Raw genomic sequence first — 23,731 nt, forward strand, 5'->3', positions numbered from 1 at the left:
TGACCTTGCAAAACAGAGCCATCAGCTGCCATGTTTTTCTTAAGTAATAGGCAAAAACTTTATAAGCAAAAATTATAAGTTGTCACTTGTAATGACTTTTGATGACTGAAATGTGGGAGGGAAAGGTTCTCTATGTATCTTCGTGTAGTAATCAACTCAAGAAACCCTTCTGATATGTCTGCGAGATGTTCTGAGAAGTTCTTGTGACATCATGATATATACCACCCCATTTCAAGCGCTGTACTATTTATAATGCATGAAAAAAAAGGGAAGTGAGAAATTTACAGCTGGGTTTTTCAACACATATTGTCACACCAGCATGACTGTGTGCCAGTGGATGCATAGCTGGATATCCCTTCATAAAGTTACCCAGCAGTTCCCGCTCTATTTTACCTTTCAGTGATACATGTAGCAGTAGTTTTGTGGTCTGTACTAGAAGTAAGAGCTCAGCTTTGGGGTGGTTTGTGGAAATTTAAGAATTCCACCTCTTGTGAGGCTGTGCTATTAACAGCACAGTGCAGTAAAGCATTTTCTGTAGTAAATACTTTTTTTCTTTTGCCTTCTAACAAAGGCTACACACTTCGAATACATGGGTGAAACAGGAAGAGCGTACGGGGGGAGGGTTGCTGACAGAAAATGTTTCTAATCTTGAATGCAAATGTTTTGGCTTTGGTTACATGACGACACGCCCTTTCTTCACATGGGTTCTCTATTTTGATCACTGCTGAGGAAAAAATAGCACTCAAATTGTGACTTGAGTGAAGAAGAAAAGGTTAAAACAATAAAATGTTGACCTGGAGAACTGGATCTATGCTTGCTTCTGCCATGAAAGTCTTCTGCTAGGCTTGGCATGCTGTGGCCACCATAAAAAGCTTGGTACAAAAGGTGCTTCTTTTTCTTCTGACTGCATGAGTGGAGGTAATCTGCTCTGCAGAAGTCCTGGCCTCTTGCAGCTGCTGCTGGTGGCAGCTGTATTTTAAATGTTTAAGATGGCATATTCTCTGAAAAATGTTATTCAATGTCTTAAATTGAACATCCAGAGTTACATACTTGTGGTATTTTTTTGTCCACTTTCCCAATTGTAAAACAAAGTTAGTCTTCCAGTTTTACTCTGTTGTTGTGTGAGGGTACCAAGATGATGAATTCCATAAACAGGGCAGGTACTTGGTTTGGTACAGAGTTCACACGGTCTGCCTCAGATAAGCTGTAGGGTAGCAGGTTGGACAAAGAGACACTGAATAGTCCATTCTGAGTATGGCAGAAGGTTTGTGGAAACAAACATGTTGTAACAAATCCAGATTTTTCTGCTGATTCTTAAGCTGGCTGAAATAGGGCTACACTGGTGACCTTCACTCTGCCTCTTCCATCACATTCAGTCTTAATGCATTTCTGATGTCAGGATTTTGAACTTAATATTTATTCAGTGTCATCAGGCTCACAGAGCCTAATTTTGTGTGTTTTCAGATATGTTTACTTTTCTAGTTTTTAAGCTTCTTTTTAGCAAAAATAATCAAAGTGAGAAAGAATATGGGTTAAATATATTATTACCCCATCCTTCTCTAAAAATGACATACGTCTTGCGGAATCCTCCATCTTCCAAAGAAAACTGTCGGAACAGTAACACCAGCAAAGACTTTGTTTCAGAGAGAAAAGTACGTCAATTTTGAAAAAGTATTCTCGCATATCAGTCAACAGGTACCTTCTGTGAATGCACAAGGTCAAATGCTACATACTACCTCATACACCTGTCTTTCTAAGCAGGTCAGCTGTGGAAAGAAACTTCTAACGGTATAAAGTATACCTTCTTGTTTAATTATGGGGAAAAAGATAAATGTATCTGTTGGAGGCAGTAGGGCAAGGAATGCGTGTTTGGTTTTTATAAATGTTCTATTTAAAAATTAGATTAAAATATTTGTAGTGCAACTTTTCTTGTTTTCTATCAGTTAATGAAACCAGGCACATTTTTTGTATTGTTTTTGTATAAAAGGTTAAAAAAAACCACAGTAAAAGGAGCGAGACAGTCTGAAGCACATAATTCAGTTGTTTGATAAGGTCTAAGAACTCAAAAGCAGCCTATGTGACACTTCTTGAAATAGCTTATTTCGATTTTTTTTTTTCTGTTAGGAAATGTGAAAATAAACATAATTGCAACCTCTTCAGTACAGGAAAACAAAAAGGAAAATAATTAGAAGTGGCAAAATGAATGTCTGAAAAATGCTAGGCAATATGAATTGCTTGTCCTGACTTGCTGTGCAATAGGAGGTGCCCATCTGAGTTCTTAAAAGTTTGTCTCTTAATAGGTGTTTATATGTGTCCGAATATCACATTATTTCTTTTTGTTGTGAGATACCTGATTTACTAACCTAGTATAATCCAAGCCTAGTGAAACTAAAGAAGGCAGCAGAAACACTATTGCTGAGGTCCCTTGTGGGTCAGACTTTCAATTCTGTACATCACTGTGATTTTTCCAGACTATGATGCCAATAAGCCATTTAAAAGATCAGTTACATAGACTGGAGGTCTGGCATAACCCTTTTCTTTCCTGGTTCTGTGCCTAATCTCACAACTGCAGTGCAGTTTAATTCTTGCCCTGCTGTCCGTTCCCACCCCCACCATACTTCAGGAAAATAGACCTTTTTGGTATAACTCCCTATTCCTAGGCTTTCAAGGTGAATGCTGAAATCTTCATTTCAGACTTGGTTTTGACTTCCTTTCCTCTCTTCTACTCCATGCAAAATTATTTTGGTAGTTCTTGTTTAAATTTACTACCTGGATACTCAGTTTCACATAGTTAGTATACTCGACTTAGTCTTGAAGTTGGCTTGTGTACCAAAGCCAAAGTTAAGTAACAGAAGGTACAGTGAGGTGGGTGCTCATGTGCTAAAGTGCACTGTTGGCTTAGTTTTTAGCTTTAAGTAGTTCCTGTGTTGACTCGTGTTTAATTAGCGGCACCATTCAGAGGAGTGTGCTGGTCGGATCAAACCCGGTTCCTGAGAAATCTCGTCCTTTTATCAGAAGAACTTTTTCTACCATGCAAGGTTTGGAAAAATGTTAGGTGGAAAATACCCAGGCCTCTGATGTGCAGGTTTGTTGAGGGAGAGTTTGGTTCATTGCCTATTAGCTTTCCGACTTGCTTTTAACCAAAAACCTGGTAATTAGGCCATCCCAAATGCACTCATCTTCCTGTTTGGATTCCAAGCGTGTGTCCTACTCTTGTAGTTTGCTTTGTGGTTTTGTTTTGCATTTTCCTTTAAGGCATTAACTCTTAAGGCATGTAGAGGTTCACAGTTGTATCTGTCCATTTCCACTCCCACAGTTAAGAACTTTGTGCTCTGGAGCTTTCCTGTACACAGGGATAAATAGGTATCTGTGCTCATCATTAATCATCTGCTGGAAGCAAAGCTAGACCTAGGCCGAATACTTGACAAGCCAGTCCCATTTGGGGGAGCTGTAGAGGCTATAGAGGTGTGGGGGTTTTGTGCTTTTGGGAACCTGAAGCACAAGAGGCTGGAAATCGGGATGATGGCACCTGCAGTAGTAAATGTTATGGATGCATAAGTTACCATCAGCTCAGCCGGTTAGGCTGAAAGAGCACAGGCTGCAATATACGTGCAGCAATTGCTTCTCCTATGTTAATTCCCACAACTGTCTACAGCCAACATATATTGCCTTCCTCTCTGTAGGCAGACAGCAGCTTCCTTGCTGCTACTGATTTGGTTCCTCTCCTGGAATTAGCTTTCCCCAGCTTTTTGCTCAGGCTTGATGGCTGGTAAAAACCACAGTGCAGATGGAATCTATTTGCAATAAAATACAGTTGGAAAGTGTATTGAAGGCAAATCTTTCCAGATATTAAAATGTCTGTCTTTAACGCCTTTTCATTCTTTTTCACCCATTGATGGAGTATATGTTTTTGTTTAAGTTACTTGGCAAAGTCATGGTTTAAATACATTCAAATGGATGAGCATTTATTGCAGACAAACGTGAGCCACTTCCCAGTATCGGTAATTAGTCCATAGTTATTTGTCATCCTAAACTGAAAGCTTTGCCACTTTTTTGTGTGAAGTTAATAGTTGCAGACCAAAACCTCTTCTTAAAATGTACCTTATGCTGCGGCCCCATGAGTTCTGAAACACTGTTAGAAAGAAAAGTCATCTTTCTTGTCATCTGTGTTCTGCCTCTGTCCCTGTTGCAGGTTATTGGAATACAGTAGGAAACTTTCATTTACTAACTTTTTCTTATTTCTTGAACTGTAAGAGGTAGCAGAGATCACTTTCCTTTACCTTTCCTTCAGTTTTATCTTCACAAAGTAGCAGGACAATGCACGCTTCTGAGTGAAGTGAATAAATAATACATTGGTGCCAGCTCTTATTGCAGTGACATTGAGAAGAGGAAGTTATTAGATACACATTACAGATCCGTGGTTTAAACATTGCTTGTAACTATGTACTTAGGTGTGTACTAGCAGGAGCTGTACAGTGGTATGTGCTTTAAAACCAGAAATATGCCCATTGGAGTGGTTGGTACGTTTCTGTTGGAGTCAGTGGAACCAATTACCTCTTAAGGCTGCCTGGAACCCCAGTGTGTCTGTGGCATCGGAAATAGAGCTGAAACCACCAAACTTCAAATACCCCCTTTCACCAGACACGGGAGCGTAGCTGATTTGTATTAATGACCCAGTGTGCTACTTGGGACGCTCAAGGGCAGCATCATTTCCATGGTAGGGGGAATGGATTTTAATATCCCATATGTGAGGAGGTAGGAGCAGAAGGTTCAAAGCCATGATGACCTGTGTCCACCGTGAAAGGAAAGTGCCGGCCCTCCTTGCCAAAAGTCTCCACTGACAAGAGATTGAGATATACTAATGTTGTAGGGGAGGTTGCAAGTATATTCGTAGCTACATTCAAGCCTAAAAATTTACCTCTGTTGTTTACTGCTGAACTGTTAAATTCAGATGGTGATGATGACAATAGGGCTTTACAAATCTGTGAACTTGTCAGTGCATCAAGTAATTTTTTTGAGCAGCCTTTGAAAAATCCTGTCAGCAGCACCACTAAGCTAAGGTGAAATGTCAACAATTTCTTGTAAATGAGACACTGTAGTCTGTGGTGCTAATAAAACCCTGGCTGGGACGGTATCAAGGGAATATACAGAAAAAGCTGTCAAGGTATCGTGGTTCCAGGAGAAACAAGACCAAGTCATGCCTGTTTACCAAAGAAGGTAAAATGTGATAATAATACCAGGAAGTAAGCACACTTGCTATGTATATTAAATAGAAGTCCAAGACTTCTGTTGCAAACAAAGACAGTGGGTAGACTTCACGTATTTTTAGTATTAGCAAAAGTACGATGTCTTGTAAGAAACATGAAAAGTATCAGCATCCACATTCAGTTAGTAGTAAACATTTGTTTGAAAACAGTGGATTTAAACTGATTACTGAGGTGAAAGGTGAAAGGTGAAACAGCACTGTGGTGGTGCTAACTGAGAAATGTGAATGGTACCAGAGCACTTAGCATGACAGGGAGAAACGGCTCTGCAGACAGTGCAACAGGGAGGGTTTTGCCCCCATTTGAAGAGTTGATGCTTTATGCTGGATGTTGTAGTATAAGTTCATTCCCTTCTCTGTTATTCTCCATCGTCCGTCTGGCATGCATGCTCTTTGAAGAAGAGCCAGGATGATAACAGTGGTTATCATATCATATGCTTAACCAAGCATATTTTTTCATGTTTCTTACAAGACGTAGTACCTTTGCTAGTACTAAAAATATGTAAAGTCCACCCGCTGTCTTTGTTCAGAACAGAAGCACATCAAGATGCAACATTTGTCTATACTAAAACTGCGTCTTCAAGCATGAGGCTCAAAGTCCCCTGATTGCTCACAAATACTGGGAGACCTCCTCCTTCCCTGTGGTTCCCGGCCCCTGAGGAGCACTGCTAACGGACTGCTTGGCATTGTTGATTTTCTCATGCCTGTCATAACCATGGCCTCTTGAGGAGATGTGGTCATCTTCTGTTTGCACTGTTGAGCAGTCACTGTGATTGACTCTTAGGAGTGCATGAATTAGTGGGTAGCTTTGATATCTAATGTGAAACTGTTGCTGTTGTTACTGTTAGGCCTTGCTAGGATACGTCCCTGACTGTTGTGTATTCGTGCCGTTTGGTGTGTTATACTATGTGGTATAGATGAGCATGATTAAACCATCAGAATAATGCCAGTCCAGTTAGTTTCTGGTATTTGGCTTCAAGAAAGAAGCTTGTTAAGAGAATGTAAAACACTTCATCTCCCCGTCCCTTTCTCTTTGGAAGACGGTACTATAGGGGAAGACGCTAACTCATCTTTGTATAAATAAAAATAAAATAAAGTAGACAGCTGGGAAAATAATTACTTTTAGAGAAAACCTGGCATACTTCTTTAGAACCTGAGTATAGCTCCACACTTCTGTACAAGAGAGTTTTTAAAACCTGTTAAATATGGAAATGACCTTCTAAAGCCTAATTTCAGGTGTCTTAATTCTATAAGTATATAGCAAGGCTTTCAATTCCATTTAGGTATCTAAATCTAAGGCAAAACCACTTCTATTTTCATTGTTCCTTTTTCTTGAAACTTGCAATAAAATATAATCCTGTGAGATACTACTCTTGTGATTGAGTCCTGCAGATTATGTTGCTAGCAGAAATATGATTTTTCTAGGAGTGATCAAAACAGTAGAAAGAATATTCTACAATATTTTTGTGCAAGCTTTTTAGAATATTTTCAGGAGCCTGATCCCATAAACTGTTGTAGTCTTCCATCACTTCTGGCTTTTTTTATGTTCTCAGATGTCTAGTTCTTCAGCAAGCAGCAAGTCATAAAGGGGATGTAGGTGGGGGCTACCTTTTAAGTGTTTACTTCTGGTGAGTTACTGGACAGGAAACCAGGGCCCACTGTAATGGCAGGCGCAGCCAACCAGTGCACACATAGAACTGTCGTCTTTCATCCTGTCCCCTTCACCATCACACCCCCCAAAAAAAGGGAGGGGGTGCGAGGGAGGAAGCTTAGCTTGGCTTTGATGCTGAGAATTTCCCAGCAAACTGCTGTGGACTGACATAACTGAGTTGATTGCTTTTGTGTAGCTAAAAACAGATGGATGTTGGATGCATGCATACAAATCATGTTTGAGGTGGCCTTCCATGTGACTAATTGATTTCCCTTTGTTTGTTTCATTAGATTGGTTTTGTTGTTCTTTTTTAACTTCATAAGCTTGCCAGTATCTGAGAGTGATCATTCATGTGAAAGGAAGAGGAAAAATAATTGCACTTTTTTTAAAGCATGCTGTGTTTGTAGCTTAGGTGAGAGAAAGACAGAGAGCAGCTTTCTTTAATGTTGAAAGGCATATGGTGTCTGATGCTCTTGATCAAAATCTGGATGTCTTATACTCAGTGTGCCTTGTTTAAATGTCTGTAGCTAGCCAACACTAGAAGCCCCTTAACCTGGAGATCAGAAACAGATACTGGACTTTACAAATCTACCTCACTCTTGCAGTTGAAAGGTGATGGTGTACATATAGCATTTATTTCATGCTCATAAAAAGGTGAAATACTTGATAAGAAAAATAAAAACAGAAGAAATACATTGTTCAGAAAGGAGTTTCTAAAAACAGCATTGGAAATTTCAGATGTACTGAAATTAGATTTCCAGGAGAAAACCGAACAGTGGAGATGGTGAAATTTCTAAGCCAATTCTTAGAAATAAAGAAAAATTAAGAGAAGAACTCAGTGGTTTTGTGCCCCTTCTTAAGTCTTTCTCCCATGTAAATGGAAACGGGTCATCCCTTAAGCAGACTCTTCTGCAAGGTAGCTTTTACCACATCCATTTGTATAACCTACCTGGGCTTCCCCCAGTGGAAAGCTTCACTATTACTTTAAGTCCCTTGTGTTTCTGGAGGCCAAATATTTTGGGGAGAAGGGAACAAGGGATTCACTCTTGTTTGTATAAAGACTTAACTTTCTTCTAGTAGAGTCAGGCTTGTGGCATAAAAGGATTTTATCAATATTTCTTAATACCCTATTAAGAAAAATCATACTGTCCTCCTTTTTGCTCTGAGTTCACTTGCAAAGTTGTAGTAGGCAGCATATTATGAAATGAAATATTACAGGCTTTGTCTCAAAAATGAGGTGAAGGAGAGAAGTTGTTAATTTCACCTAAAAGGCTGTTCAAGCATATGCGATGCTATGAAAAAGATGCAAAACCACTTGTGTATGAAGGTGACAAAAAGTCACTGCATGTTTGAATATTTAAAGATGATTTATTCATTAGTAGCAGATTTCAAGTAGAAGATCAGATTTAACAAACCCAAAACCTTGCCACAGCTGGGCACTGAGTTAGAAGGCATTTCAAAAGCAACAGTAGCAGTAGCCAAGCATGCATTTTTTGGCCTGTTTCCTATATCATTCAGAACAAAGAGTAACCCCAGAAAATTCTTGACACATTAAGCCACCAAATGCATTTGATAGTCAACTTCACTATTTCCTCCTATCATCCAAGACTGATTAAAGTCCTGAGGATTTTAGGCAGCTATATGAATTTAAAGCACTATGATGGATAAAAATATTTAGCTCAATAGTTTCCTGTTTCTTTGTGAGAGTAGGGGTGCATGTGTTGCCATCCTAACATAAGTCAGTACCATGAGTCTTTTATGGAGGCCTTACACATCAGTTGTACAGCAGTGTTGGTAGGGCAGAACATCTCAGCTGAGCTTGCTGTGCTGGAGATAAAACCTCAAAGACAAAAACTATCAACAGTCAGCTAAGCATGAATTGCAGCATCATGTGTCAACTGTCTCTGTCCTGTCCTTTGTGAAAACAGACAGCTCTGCACGCAATACCATTCACACAACGCTTTTACCAGCAGAACAAAAAACTCAGCAGTCAGTGTAGACAATTCCACATCAGTTCAACGCTTGGTAGTCCTCTGCAAAAGGCATGCAAGGTAGTCCACAGCTGGCCTCTGGATGAGGTGTCTCCTGGGTGAGCAAGTCCTGAGGAACTCTCTTGCTTCCGTGTACCTATCAGCTGAGTGCATTTTGAGCTAATTTGAGATTCTTTCAAAATAAAAATTGATTGGTTGACAGTAGCGTGGAGCAAGCATGTTTGGAGTGTTGTTCAGCTGTCAAAATATTGTGTTGCTGATGGGTATTCTTTTGCCATCCCTGTGCAAAAGGAGGAGCTCCAGTCTGGCATCTTGCTAGTTTTCTCACTGCATTGCTAATGTTGACTTTTGGGGGGTTTTTAGCATTTCTGATTTTTTACTCGTTGGGACATTCCGGAGTCTCTGATTCTTTCTTTTTTATTTAAAGGAGAGGGAGGAAGATAGAGAAACAGGTAACTTCTTGTCCTTACAGAATTTCTGAACTTGTTCTCTCTTGTTATCTTGAAATCATTTTGTTGCTGACACATCATTATCATTTTCTTCATTTAGCGATGATAAAATAGTAGAAGAACAACCAGAGGAAGATGAGGAGCTAACCGTTGTAGAAGATGAAGATGCTGATGATGATGATGATGACGGTGATGAAATTGAAGAAGAGACAGAAGAAGAGTATGAGGAGGCAACTGAAAGAACTACCAGTATTGCAACCACTACCACCACAACTACAGAGTCTGTGGAAGAGGTTGTCAGAGGTAAATTCATGGGCATTTAGCTTGGGACTGGAAAACCGATCCTGCTGCTTTGCATGTTTGCCCTTTACAACAAAAAAATGTTCCAAACAGCAAAATACCCTAAGTTGCAGCATTGTTGTGCTTTGGCTTCTGTAATTTTCACATTGAATCCCCATCCCTTTCCCATTACAAATATTCTTTGGAGGTGTCTGTCTATGAAGTGTGGTTGTTGTGTATGATGCAGATGGAAGCAGAAGGGTTGGTTTTATTTTAAAGTAACACTAAATAAAATTTGATGCAATATGTAGCAAATACCACAGCAAAAGTGTGCGTGTGGGTTATCCTGTGCATGTGTTGCAGAAGGGTAGGGAGTGTCAATTCAAAGCAGAAGGTAGCACTAGCTGATTTTGTCTCTTATATTAACAGCAGTGATTAGTCATTTTGTGTGATTTCTGTTAGATACCCCTTTCCATTATTTCTCCATGAACTAGTAATTCAGTAAAATTAAGTGAATTTAGAAATAACTATGCAGAAAAGTGAACCTAACTAATGAGTTGTATTGGGGGGGAAGAGGAGGAAATAAGAATGCATTGCCCAAAAAGGAAAACATGGAGTGAGAAAGAACTCTTCATTTCTAAAATTTGTTTTTTCATGATATTTTGTAGTTATTAACATAACTGCGTTTTAAACTTTGAATTTTACCCTAGTCTGTGGACAACGTAGCAACTTAATATTTTTAAATGCCACATTTCTCGTACAATACATATTTGAATGAATTATCTTTATATTTCTATTTTAATAAGTACAATTCGATGTGGTTTAAATCTCAGTAAGATAGATGCTAATTTTTCTACAGTGCTTACATCTTTACCAATAAGTGCTGGAGATGATGGCAGAAAATGAAATTAAAGGCTACAGTTAAAAAGAAAGGAGTTGGGACATGCAGGAGGCAGAGGAAAAACAGCAGCGATTGGGGCGGTCGAGAAATGAGGCAGAAAACATCTGGCCTGGCTCCTTTCCTCTCCCCTTGCTTTCCCACCCCCTGCCTCTGGGGATGCTTGGGACTGAAGTGCCAGCAGAGTCCCCCATTTTGCATGTGGCAGCATCCTTTTCTCTTGAACTGTGGTGCCAATGTTTGGCAGAGCAGGTGTGGAGCAGAGGGCTGCCGGCTACGATTCATCACACGTGCCAAGGACAGAAGGGTGCCCAGGGTATGCTTTGGAAAAAGCAGAGTTACTTCATTTATGTTTTTCTGTTCAGTCTGCATGCACATAAGCTCGCTAATCAAAAGCGCTAATGCTTCGCTAAAATCACTTGCAAATGTTTCTTTCTAAGGCTGGCAGCACAGTCTTGTGCGTTTCTGTCTTATATAACTGTGTTGAGTGTTTTGCTCAGTTATTGGAAAGCCATTTCAGTGAGGAGGGGGTGGGAGGACATTATGTTTAAATCTTTAAACCAATTAAATATATTTCCATATGTGAGCTTTCACCACCTGGGGATAAAACGTCCTGTTCTTGCTGGTAAATGAATATTGAGAGAGAGAGAGAAAAAAAAAAAAAAAGCAGTACACTTGACTTTAATGGGATTTTGGATGAGTGGAAATGAGGACAAATTAGGTAGAATGTGTTTCCTTACTGAGGTTGACATTTCAAAGAGGTTAAGATGTTTAGCCTTCAGGAAAGTAGTGTGTAATAATATGAATGTAAAATACAAGAGAGATGGGGCAAACTATTGAAGCCACCTTTTAAAAATCCTTTAGAAATGTATACACTTGCTAGCTGATAATGAAATGCTATTGTCCTCTTTTTCCCAAGTCTAAAATTTCCCACCTTGGGTGACTGTCAGTAAAATACGTGTTGCTGCAAGTGAGGTGAGGGCAATCTGTTACCAATACAAGTTTTCAGCGCAGTTCTGCCACAGCCCTTTGGGCTTTCTGACCTCCAGCTGTCCTGTTGAGACTGTCCCTGAGTGTGTGTAAATGGCATCTGACAGAGCTGCACTATGCAAAATGCTTGCTTATTTTTAAATGTAGAAGTGTCCAAATAACTTAAAGCCTTGGCCCTTGCTTTTACTTCCCTTGCTGCATTTGTGAGAATGCTTCCTACAGGGCCCCTCTCCTCCTGATGCAGCCAGCAGATCCAGCATAGGAACTTCAGTGGTGAGCATCTGCTGTTGTCTTGCTGTTGCAAACAGAAAAGTTTGTTGCTGTCAGTGCAAATGAAAGAAGCAGAGGTACCTTGTAGACAATGTACATACTAAGAAGTGGTCTATCCTGTGGAGACACCTTGAAAGCCTTTCCAGGTGGGGTTAAGCGTTGGAGTTTCATTCTCATGGACATGAGCTCTGCTCAGGCTGCTTTTCCCAAGCGTTACTAAGTGCAGTTCATAAAATGTATCCTAGGATGCTCGGCCTGCTTTTCCCAAGCGTTACTAAGTGCAGTTCATAAAATGTATCCTAGGATGCTCTTCACAGACACTTTACAGCCAGTTTTATGTATGCTTTATGAAGCTGTGACTAATATTATGTCATTAGCATTAAAGAGCACAGTGAGTGGGTTTGTCCAATTTGAGAGGAGTTGCTTGTCATGTGTGAAATCAACAAAGAGCAACTCTTCAAAACCATAAATTAGGATCTAAATTTGGGCTGGTTGTGAGCCCTTTCTCCCCCAAATCAATGGAATGATTGCCGTCAACTATAAGTAATTGAAAAGCATAAATGTGATGTTATACTTTAAAGATACTTGAGCTATTGTACAATCAATTTGTCGGGCAATTTTATTTCTATGCGTATTTTAATGAATCGTGATCAAAGTAGCCATAGCAGAACTACTTGCAAACTTATTTCCGGAGAATGGGAGAGGTCATTGGCACGAGGACAATCTTTTCATTCAGTTTCTGCAGCAACCATATTTTGACAAGCTATAGCGTTTATTCAAAAATGTGAATCAATTTTTCCTAGCATGGTACTTGCCAGTATTCACTTTCCTGCCTTTTGTGAAGGACCATCTCTACTCTTAGTTCATATGGAGTAGCGCAGCAAACCCAATTTAAACTTTCAGATACACTCTTGCTGAAGTTCAGATGTTAAATCCAGCTGATTGTGGGTCTGATGTTGCAGGGATCTAAAGAGTGAAATTCATGTCAGGTCAACGTTTTTCACCTTTCATCACTGGGAGATGTTATCACTGAATTTGTGCTGAAGAAAGTGTGGCTCGGTTATGAAGCTCTGCAGGAGAACTTTGGCTCTTGACTTTTGTCTCTGTATGGAGCAAGGGAGGTGACTCTGCTGGCCAGGATTTAAGCAAGGGAGCAGTTTGATTTCTACTGCCATCGTTGCAGCATCGCGAGTGTTACAGAGCTGCTCCCGAGGCATCCAGGCTCCAGGTGATTCTTCCAGTGTGTGACCAAAGCAAGCAGGAGCACTGCTCCCCATCATGTGCGATTGTTTGTGATTTCGTTTCTGCTGTCCTTCAGCACAGTAGGTGACGAGAAAAATCAGTCTCTCTTGATGTACAACAAAGAATAAGCAATTTCAGCTTAGTGCTTCCTGTCAACATAGCAGTCAATCAGGTCTCATTTAAAGGAGAGCAGCGGGGTCAGCGCAGCAGCCTGGCAGAAAACACTTGGCAGCTTCTTCACATACCTATCAGCAGATGTGGGGGATTCAGCAGCATAAGCTTGACCTGCCTCGTCTAGCGTATAATGTTGCCCTTTAGCAATTGGGTTTGCTTTCTGTAATTCAGCTGGATTTCTTTGAACAGTTAGGAAAGAATTTAAGCAGTCCTGCTTGATGTGACATTTTGACTGTGTCTACGATCTGGAGTTGCAAGCGAGAGACCATATGCTGGTTTCCTAGCAAGAGAAAAGTAGCCTGATGCTTGTATGGTAGCTCTTAGCTTTATTGATCTAGCATGGGGTATTTTTGCTGAAGATTTTTATGTCTAAAAGACTTTAAATCCATTCAGTGACAGCTACCATCTATTCTAAGGCAAGGGAGGTTAACCCTGATTACTAGACCTATCAGCTGTAAATTTGGGGATAATATTAGTAGCATATGCTGGATTAATTGGGCTTTTTTTCACCCTCCGTAGATTTGCTGCACTTTCTTCTTTGAAAGGTTATTATCTTTCTTTTAAAGTAGTAGTTGCTTGTTCTTCATTTGCTTCAAGATTATGCAGTATACTTTAGTTGGAAAAAGATAATGTGTGATTGTATTCCATATTAAGATCCATAGGTTGCTATACGAAGAGTACACATTATGATAACTCTACTTTTTTTTGTTAGGAGATCTTCATTAAGAATGATAATCTGCTCTAACATATGAACAAGAGCTGATAAAATTAACCTGATGGATTTGCATTAAAATGACTGATAGCTTTTGATTAGACATTATAATTTAAAGCACAGCTATCCCGCCATGATATAATACTTCAAGATATGTTGCAATTGGAAGAAATCTTTTTTATGATCTAGTAATCTTGTTGATGGAAAAGCAATATATTATTATTATTTTGGGTCAAGGGCAAAAGTACTGAAATACTAAACACAGTAATAGTGTTGTTTTATGTAAGGTTGGAGGGCAGAGTGTGGTTTCATTTAAAATATATCCTGCCAGAAGAAATCCCCCAAGAATCTGTTTCCCTAGAGAAAATGTTGTTTTACTATATTGAAGCAGTAATTAATTGAATATTTTGTTTTGCTGTATAAAAAGACTGGAATGCGCTTTTGTGCTAATCCTCATATTCACTCACAATGTTAGCATAACCATGATGTTATGTGGAAATGATACCTTTTCTAAAATACACATAAATTATGAAATTTTATTGACCTACATTTAAAATCAAGCTGGGCTTTTTGTTTGGATTCTGGCCATCAGTAGTAACTATATGGCACCTTGGTTCAAAACGTAGTTGTGTTGTGCACAAGTAAATAGAAAATGTATTTTTATGTATTTGTTCCACTTGGGAATTATAAGGCTTTGTATTCTAGCCACATATACAATTAATTTTTTTTTCATATTCCAAATATTCCCCTCCAGTAACTTAAGAATAAACATTAAAGAGAGAAATTCAATCTCAATTGCACAGGATAGAAATCACAATTTTAGGGTATTTAACAGTTTTAGAAGAGCTGTTCTTCAGTATTGCATTTAGAAGTCATCATTTTGCTTTTTTCTTTTAACTTTCTCTGTAGAAAATGTTTTAGCAATTTTGTAGCTTGTGCACCAACTTTATTCCTAGAGTATGTGCCAACTTCACAGCTGTCTTCTCCTAATTCCAAAAACCTCTTCTGAAGTCAGCTTTTGTCTTTGAATACTCAAACTAAAATTTGATATTCAGAATGAGGAAGTTTTGTTTCAGTGAAATTATCTTTAAATATTGCCTTTTGATTAATTCATTGAGCAAAACAGTATTGTGCCTTTTTGGAACATGAACAGCATAACTAAAAGAAAAACAGAGTGCATTTACTCTTGTCTAATTTTTCTCAACTAGTTAAAAAATGGGGACTAATATGGGTACATGTGTATTAATATCCTCAAACTATAGCTCTCAGATCCTGAAGACACAGAAGCCAAAATTACTCCAGTTGTAATATTGTATATACTAGCGCATGATAAAGTGGACCATATATGTCATGATACGTATTTGAGAGGTTTATTCCTTTGGCCTCACTTGCATTAATCAATTACTCTGTTCTTCAGTGAAATATAAATGGTAAACTGTAAGATTGTGAGCCCATATACCTAAGCAGCTAAGTGGTTTAGGTCCTTGTTTAAGACTTGTTCAGGTCCCGCGTGATTATGATACACAATTTAAACTGACAGCAACATAGACAAAGCAAACACATACCAGTGCTAGTGAGTTGGTTCATACCACCAGTATGATTTATTTGTATGTACTTGACAATATCAACTTCAAGTTTGAAGGGCTGCTAGTATAGAAAGAGTCATCAATACAATGTATTTTCCATTACCATGGCTAAATTAAAAAACTTGTAATATGTGTAAGCCACCATGACGGCATCTTTCTACTGTAGGGTTAGGGTAAAGAGGTTTTTCAGAGGTGTAAACTAAACATAGGACCCAACTTCCAAGACAGGTCAGAGTTGGTAGTCTAACTCCTCCTGTTTGTCCTTTTTTTTTCTTAAATCTCTTCAAATTTAATTTCTGGTTTAAAGTTTGGGACTGACTGTGCCAGCATTTAAATGAGCTTAGTTCTCATGATCATGTAAATAAATTCAAATCCTGAAGAAAATACTGAGTAACCTTGATGTTTACAGTGATAGAAGTATGTAAATGTAGCTGTAATTTCCACCCCCCCGCCATTAGAAGTTTAAATTCTGTTTCAGATTCCTCAATTGAAATGTTGTTGTTCACAGAGTAAGTGTTAGTCCCATGTGGAAAAAAAACCATGGAGTTGAGATTTTGAAATAAAGCAATTATAATTTCACTTTGATTTGAAATGGGTTTTCTTCAAGGAACAGAAAAAAAACAATTTATATGGTAATGAAAAAATTTAAAATGCCATTCAGAACTATATTTTATATTTCCCTCTGTAAAAACTGATCATCAAAAGTATCTAAAATGTTTGCACATAAATTCTAATTAGCTCTACTTAGAGCATTTTGGTAAGTGAGTATTTATGGAAGTACTTTGTGTAAAGCCACTATAAATCAATGTCTACATACTTGAAGACTGTGTATTTCCTAGGGTGCTGAAGTCTGTGCTTTTCAAAGAAAAAATAACACAGTCAGTGCCGATGTTTAGTGTAACTGATTAATTTTCAGTATATCACTATAACTATTAATTTAAAAGCAAATCAAAAAGCTTTGCCACAGCACTGTCCTTCAGGGAATGATGTACCTGCTTGGTTAGAAACAACTCTTTCAGCATCAAGAGGCTGGAATAAGTATAAGAAGCTTGGAATGAGGAAAGTTGAATTATACTTTCCTGATTATCTCAAAAATAATTTGCCATTTCAGAGAAGGAAGGTATTGGCAACTGTAATCTTTGGTTTAGGGCACAGAGAAGATAAGAGAAATTTTACTATTGAAGTACTATTACTATTCAAAACTGTAAGAGTCTGAAAACAGAATTTAGACCACTTGTGAACCTGGGTTGTGGCAAAGGCTTGTCCTCTTTACTTCTAGCCAGTTTCATGGAGCCAAAGGCAAAATTGCATCTTTGGAGGGGGGAGAGAGTGAGCAAGTTCATTAAACAAAGCAAAGCTCACCATTAATGCTGTACTGAATACAAATTATTTGTGGTATCAAGTAAAATTGAATTACACAGTTGCAAAAAGTAACTCATTTTTTAATCAGTTTTCAGCAATAAGATTAATATATGAAGCAAAGACAGCTTTGAATTTTTTGATGAATCATTTAGCAGTGTATGCTGCCTGCCTGCTGCTAATATCTGAAAATACCGTAGCTCATCCATCATAGGCATTAATTGCTACACTCAGTAGCAGTGGAAGGGGAAATGGTATTTGGATTAATAGCCCAAGAAAAGCTGTTGAATTTCCCATCTTGGCACTTCATTTCCCCATGTTCTCAGGTGAGGGGGTACAACTGAGGATCAAATGCAGTGGCTTTTTTCTGTAAGGACAAGATATGGAGAGGCATTGGAGGAACAACTGGCCCACCAAAAGGAGTGATGGGACCATTTCCCAGGCGTTGAAGCTGGTTTAAAAATGTAACTTCGCCCAAAGCAGGGGTGAAGGAACGATACTCTGAGCCCTCCACAGAGAACAGGCAATGGTGGACAGTGACAGTGACACTGGGTAAGGGATGACAGCAGCAAGAAGTTTCCTAGACTGGACCAGCAACATGCTTCCCTTAAACACAGCAATCATGAAACAGTAACCCAGAGCATTTGTCTCCTCTCTTGTTTAATCTTCATTTGGGTCATAAACTGTTTACACAGTAGACCATTTCTCTCTGCAGTGAAATAATTGCCATTTAGGTCTCACCAATAGCAGTACGGTTGGCTGTGCAGACTGGAGGGAAGGATGTCCTTCCACTGCCCTGCACTGTCACCACCAGCCTGGTGGGAGATGACAGGTCAGGCAGGAGGCAGGTCCCTGGCCACAACACTGGGCTGCAGTGCTTCAGGCTTGCTCTTTTTAATATGTTACCCTGTGGTTTCCTGAAAGCTTGTTCAAGTGCATCTTCATGTGTATAAATGACTTTAGTTTCCAAAGAGCCAATTCCTTGTTATCACTGGCATCAGTTGTTTGATGGGCAATTACCTTTGCTTTTGCACGTGCAAAAAAAAAAAAAAAAAAAAAAAACAAAAATCTCTGCTGCTATTTCTATGAGAGGAGTACCTATAGGAAATTTCAGATTATATCTGTGAACTGTTCGCATCCTGATAACATTTAACAATGCGAAATGAAATAAATCAGACTTTATAAGAGAACTAGTATTTTGAGGGAAACCTAGAAGGCGCTTACTGTGTGGGTAGAGGTCAGCCCATAGCCAACATTAACTAAGAAAGACTGAGTTGTTGAGACCTTTGTGTTTTTTGAAATGACATTTCCTGTCAGCAAAAATTCTCTTGATTATACCTGTCTCTTTAATGTCAAGAGTCACTATTCATTTTTAATTGACATATGGCAGCTCTTCCAAGGCTGTGCAAAGTTAGCTTTGCATGAAGATTTGACTGTATAATTGGACAGCAGGGCTGGATTTGATTTTAAAATAAATCAGAAGAAACACTTCTATACTAAATGTGGTCTAGAGTTAATTATATGCTAGTATACAATTAATTGTAATTAATGTGTTGTATAATTAAATATTCTTACTTTGTTTTCTCTTAAAGTAAAAAAAGCCTAGTATTCCTTCACCCCCTGCTATTCCTTTCCCCCTAATTACTTGGTGCAGGATTGCCACATTTGTAGCACATCCTTGATGGTTGTGTACACTTGGATCTGTTTCTCTTAGACCAAATGTATGCTCCCTGAAATTGATTCCTGACATTATTTGTAGATACAGTATATGAATACGTTCAAGACACGTAAAATTATACCTGCATTATATATTTAAGGAAATGTAGGTATACACTGACTGCCAATGACAATTGGACATAAAATCTGTTTATAAATAGCAGTGCTTCTGGGGAGAGTCAAGTGATGGATCAGGACAGACCCTGAAAAGCAGGATTCTTTGTAGCCAACATCTGAGAGGTGATGAGCATGCAGGGCATTTTAAGTGCTAATGCACTGATATTTCTTCATACCTTGCAACCGTTAGGGATCTGCCACAAAACTCAAATATATGCATAGAATTTAGAAGCCTCTCGTTGAACATACCAGTTTGCCTATGCAGTGCGTGGGATGAAAGCAAATGAGGGGTGTATTGGTGTTTAACATTATGTAGATTTGAAACGACTTATGCAGCATGTTGAAAGATAAAACTGTTTTTGTCTGTTTGGAACATTATTGGTAAAGGGCTATACGTTTACATGTGTAATTGGCTGAATTCCAAATTGCAGGCAGAATTTGCTTTGTCTTCCTTTAATTTGTGTGGTTTGGTTCTTCCCTCAGGTTTTCATGTGTTGCAGGACATAGGTAGAGACTGTGGCAGCTCACAATGAACACAAACACAAACCGTACTAATTTTTTTTCCTGTATATATTCACTGGGGATGAGATTTCCTCCCATGGATGGGTTAAAGCTACAGCAGAATTTTATATATGTGAGCCCTCGAACTATGAATTAAAAACCCTGTGCCGGGCAGCTTGCAAGAGGGAATTTCTTTGGCAGTGACTATATATAAATAGGTGTCTGAAGAGAATTTGTTTTCGTGTATAACTCATTAATATTTTGGTTTTGGTTTTTTCTTTTGTACAAGTTAGGAAACCTTCTCAATTTGGGCAAGGGGGGGTTATATAGCTAAAAAACAACAAGAAAAAAGGTGGCTCTTTCTGATTTCAGATATTCCCCTTCCAGACAGGTATGGAATGGGCTGCTTGGGCAGGAATCTGCCTGGGGCCATTGGCAGACCCTGTGGACAGCCAGTGGTTGTACCCGTCTGGCCTGGAAGCAGACGAAACTTCACGCTTGTACCATTGCCACCATGCTGGAGCTTTTTCAGGGCAACACCCCTCAGTGCCTGCGGGTCAAGTAGCTAAAAATATGAAACTATAGGCAGGCTAAGGAGTCTTAGTGGCATGAATCTGAGTCAGTTCAAAATTTACCTTCGTTGTCTCCAGGGTGGTTTTCCGGGGAAGGGTTTCCTGTTCCCTGAAATACCTCCTTGGTGCATCGCCTTCCTCACTCGCATGTGTGGACATTGAGAGGTACCTAATTAAGAAACGGAGACAATACTACTTACATGCTAAATGTGGTTCCTCCGGGTCTCCTCTGACTAGAGGTGTGCTCTGAGCAAGCCGAGACTGGTCCCTGCCGCGCGATGATCTCCCGCTGGTACTTTGACGTGGCCGAAGGAAAGTGCGCGCCCTTCTTTTACGGCGGCTGCGGCGGGAACCGGAACAACTTTGACTCGGAGGAATACTGCATGGCGGTCTGTGGCAGTGTCAGTAAGTGCCCCTCCACGCCTCCCTTGCTCCCGCACGGTGGGAGCAGGCCTGGGCTCACACTAACCCCTGGCCGCGGTCTGTCCAACAACTCCGCTCACTGCTAGATCCTCATTAGCCTCTCGCTAACCCAGCATGGTAGTGGGCGACTTCTTGGTGCTGTAGATGGGGGTCTGCAAGTAGGTAGCTAAAAGCCTAACACTTCTTTAGACGAGGCCTTTACGCTCACCTTCTCTTAATTTTCTGTCAAAGCATACTGACATCTTGTCTGTGTCTGTGTGTGCATGTACAATGCGTGTGCAGGAAAAAGCACAAACTTTAGGGAAGCCTCAGGTAAGTTTAAAAAGAGTTCATAGTTTTTACAAAGTATTTTCATGTATTATTTCTGGCCTTTTTTAATCAAAGCAATACAAGCTCATTAAAATAACAGAATGTTTATTTCCAGGTATTTTTTTTCTTTTTGTTTGTTTGTTTTTAGTTTGACTGAATACTTTGTGTGTGTTTACAATGAAAAGGGGAGAAATGACATTTGATTTTTTTAGGTTTTCCTGAGGGCTGTGATGCATGTGGATGTGAATCACCTTCCACTTACTTGTTTAACACACCGTATGTTTTAATAATCATTTTCCCTGAAGAAAGAGTGTTGCACTGTGATTTTTGGTTTGAGAAGGATGGCTTTGTCCATCACAGGATATTGAAGCTGATGAATCAGACACTGGATTTATCAGCTGGGTTTTGGTTTGGGAGCCTCTGGTACACTCCCCTCCAATCTGCCTTGCCAGCACGTACTCTTGGGAGAGTATTGGCTGCCATTTACATCTGACACATTGAAGAGTGAGTACATATTTCACTGCCCTGCCTGCTCACAGGCCGTGGAGGAGCAGAACAGAAGCAGCATGTTAGGGCTCCTCTTAGTAAAATATTGTCCAAACTGCACCTAGGAATGTTTGCAGTAAGTAGAAAGCTTAAAAATGCACACAAACACATGCAGAGTCCTAGCAAGGTGTGCTCTGTGTGTCTTGAAGGAGGGTAGCTGACCTGTGTTTCATTGGAGCAGGAGCAAGAGCAGTTGTGGAGGCAGGATTGCTGCTCCAGTGCTCCAGCTGCATTTCATCTCAGAGTCTTTTAGAACTGTTCATGGCAAAGCTCCATGGAGGGACATGGAGAAATTCTACCACCAGGCGAGTGAGGAGGGTGCCTCATGGACAGTGATCAGTTTCTGCAACAAGACAGAAAATGTAGTGAAGAGAAAGAAGAACTATGCAGTAGATTTGAGTGAGGTCTATAATATATTTGCTAGAAGAATGAAATTTTGAACCATTAAGTTCCTGTGTTAGGCATTTCCAGAGATGCAAAACATGGTTTGCCTCTGATTGCATGCTCTGTGACAGGCAAGAAAAAGTGGGACTTTGTAACAGGTGGAATGAGGACAGTAGTAGGAAAAAAAAAAAGAATTTTAAAGAAGAAATATTTATGCAATGAAAAATGCAGGGTATGTGATACTGACAAGTAGTTGATACTGTAGACGGGGAAGGAGAAAAGAAAAGTACACTGAAGCTAGCTGGCTTATGCAGATTAGAGGTATAGAAGAAACACCGCAGTGAGAGAGATGTTGAAAAATAAGCCTAGAAAAGCCACTTGAGCTCTTGTGCATTTAGTTTCAGGTAGCCAAGATGAGGCTGTGTTTATTCTTTACTATTATGGCCAACAGAGAATTTGTAAAGGATGATTATCTTTTTCAGTAATGTGGGTGAGTATCATGCGTAAGTGGTGATTGGATCTCAGACAAGATGATAGCCATCAAAACTAATAACGGAAAACAGCCGAGAAACTGAACCTTTTGCTACTTTGCATCTGGAAGTAGTCTCAGTTAGCAAGGGAAGAATGACAGGACTGAACATGATTTACCTGCAAGAGCTTTGGGTACTTCAGCCGTTTGCCTTGGTCTATTTGAGGCAAATGAAAGTCACCTACCTCTGATAGTACACCTCTTGCGACAATGCCTGTTCCTTTCCCCAGAAATTAAAAAAAAGGGGGGGGGGGGCTTCATCCTTATGTTTCCTGTCCAACAAGGTGGGATTAAATGAAGAATAGTTATTGGCCTTTTGTGCTGAGCATTTTGCTTTTATGGTCAGTATAAAAGTTTCTAAAAGCTGCATATGCTAGTTCTTGTTGGAAAAAAGTCAGCCTTTTCACATACCTGGTAGGAATTAAGAATTATTACTGCCTTTGTGAGCATTACTAAAAAAAATCTATAATATTTTTATGAAGGCTGGACAATAAGTAAGGACTTGTAGTAGACCTTGACTCTTGCAAGATTGCATTTTTTTTAAACATCCAGTTTTTACAGCTTGCTTTTGGCTCCTGCCCTTCAAGCTGAGCTGTATGGATGCATTTCTCTGTCCAAATTCTGCAATGGGACTATGTGCAGACTCAAACATATCCGAAGATCATGCATCTTGCATAAAGAGCTGTAGTTACTCACCCAGCACTTCAAATCTGAGAGTTTCATTTCTGGCTTTTACAGTGCTGCGAAATTATTACACAGAGGGAAGGGTGTTGCTGACTAAAAGAGCAGTCACATCACAAAACAGACTTCATGAGAAGTATTCTTATGCAGTAAAACTTGGAGGGGTGAGATTTGGATTTGTCACTTTGATAATGCAGTGGTGCATTATTGCCTTTCATATACAGGTTGTAGGTGAAATCATAGCACCAACTGCTTGTAATAGCAAGCAAGCAGAGTTTAATGTATTACTCTTCTGGTCAACCTAGTGATCTTTTTGCAGGAAATCTTATGCTACGAGGGGTGACCTCAGCCATGATCTTAAAAAGAATATTATGGATTGAATGAAACTTGGAAATTGGACTGTCTTCCTTCCTTCAAACTTCTCTTGGCAGCAGAAGTTGTTCAGGTCATGCTGTTTGGGAGGATAAATGATCTTCTAAGACTGGCAATCCTCTCGCAGCATGTAGAATCAGAAATTAAATAAGAAACAACTTCTAAATTTGCTATATATGGTATTCATTAGGATCTTCAGATAAGCCCAGGAGATTCCTCTCTATCTCATGGAACTTGTTTTGGGTTTGGTTTTTTTTCCCTTAAGTTCAGTTCAATAGAATAATGCCAAGAGCATTACCATTTGTGTTCTTTCCATAGTTACCTTGGTTTACTTTGGGATTCCCAATTTTTGGTCTGAGCCATTAGTTTGAATACTTGAGCTGCTTGGCTTCATTTGCACAACTAGTGGTAAGGAAAAATAGAGCTGGTCTTGTCTTTTAAAATAGATCTACCAGAGGGCTTTTTCCTGTTTGGGTTTTTTTTTTCTTCAGTAGTTTCTCAAACAACATTTGAGTCTACAGGGTACACTTTCCAAGCTACTTTAGTTAGATTTTTGTTACTGTATTTTCATGTTAGTTCAGTGTGTTCTATACACCTGTTATTTCTGTTCCTAAAATAACTTTGTTTTCCTCTGGTTTCGTCTCCTGTCTCAGTATCACCATGCTGTTTCTCCTTATTCTTCATCATTTTGCTAAATAGAAATGGTAATGAAAATAA

The 23,731-nt window shown here is 39.3% G+C and overlaps 1 protein-coding gene across 4 annotated transcripts in view; it reads left to right on the forward strand.

Annotated features, from left to right (window-relative positions):
• The window catches only part of APP (amyloid beta precursor protein), a 241,499-nt gene that overhangs the window by 123,736 nt on the left and 94,032 nt on the right, over positions 1-23,731 (forward strand). For 2 of the 4 annotated variants that reach the window (XM_052793801.1, XM_052793800.1), the window contains exons 6-7: positions 9,455-9,657; positions 20,008-20,175. In XM_052793801.1, coding sequence (XP_052649761.1) covers positions 9,455-9,657; positions 20,008-20,175 — 371 coding nt within the window. The remainder of the gene's footprint in view (positions 1-9,454; positions 9,658-20,007; positions 20,176-23,731) is intronic. The other 2 variants (XM_052793803.1, XM_052793802.1) reach the window with 1 other exon arrangement.

Source organism: Harpia harpyja, chromosome 8, assembly GCF_026419915.1.
Source record: "Harpia harpyja isolate bHarHar1 chromosome 8, bHarHar1 primary haplotype, whole genome shotgun sequence".
Lineage (NCBI taxonomy): Eukaryota > Metazoa > Chordata > Aves > Accipitriformes > Accipitridae > Harpia > Harpia harpyja.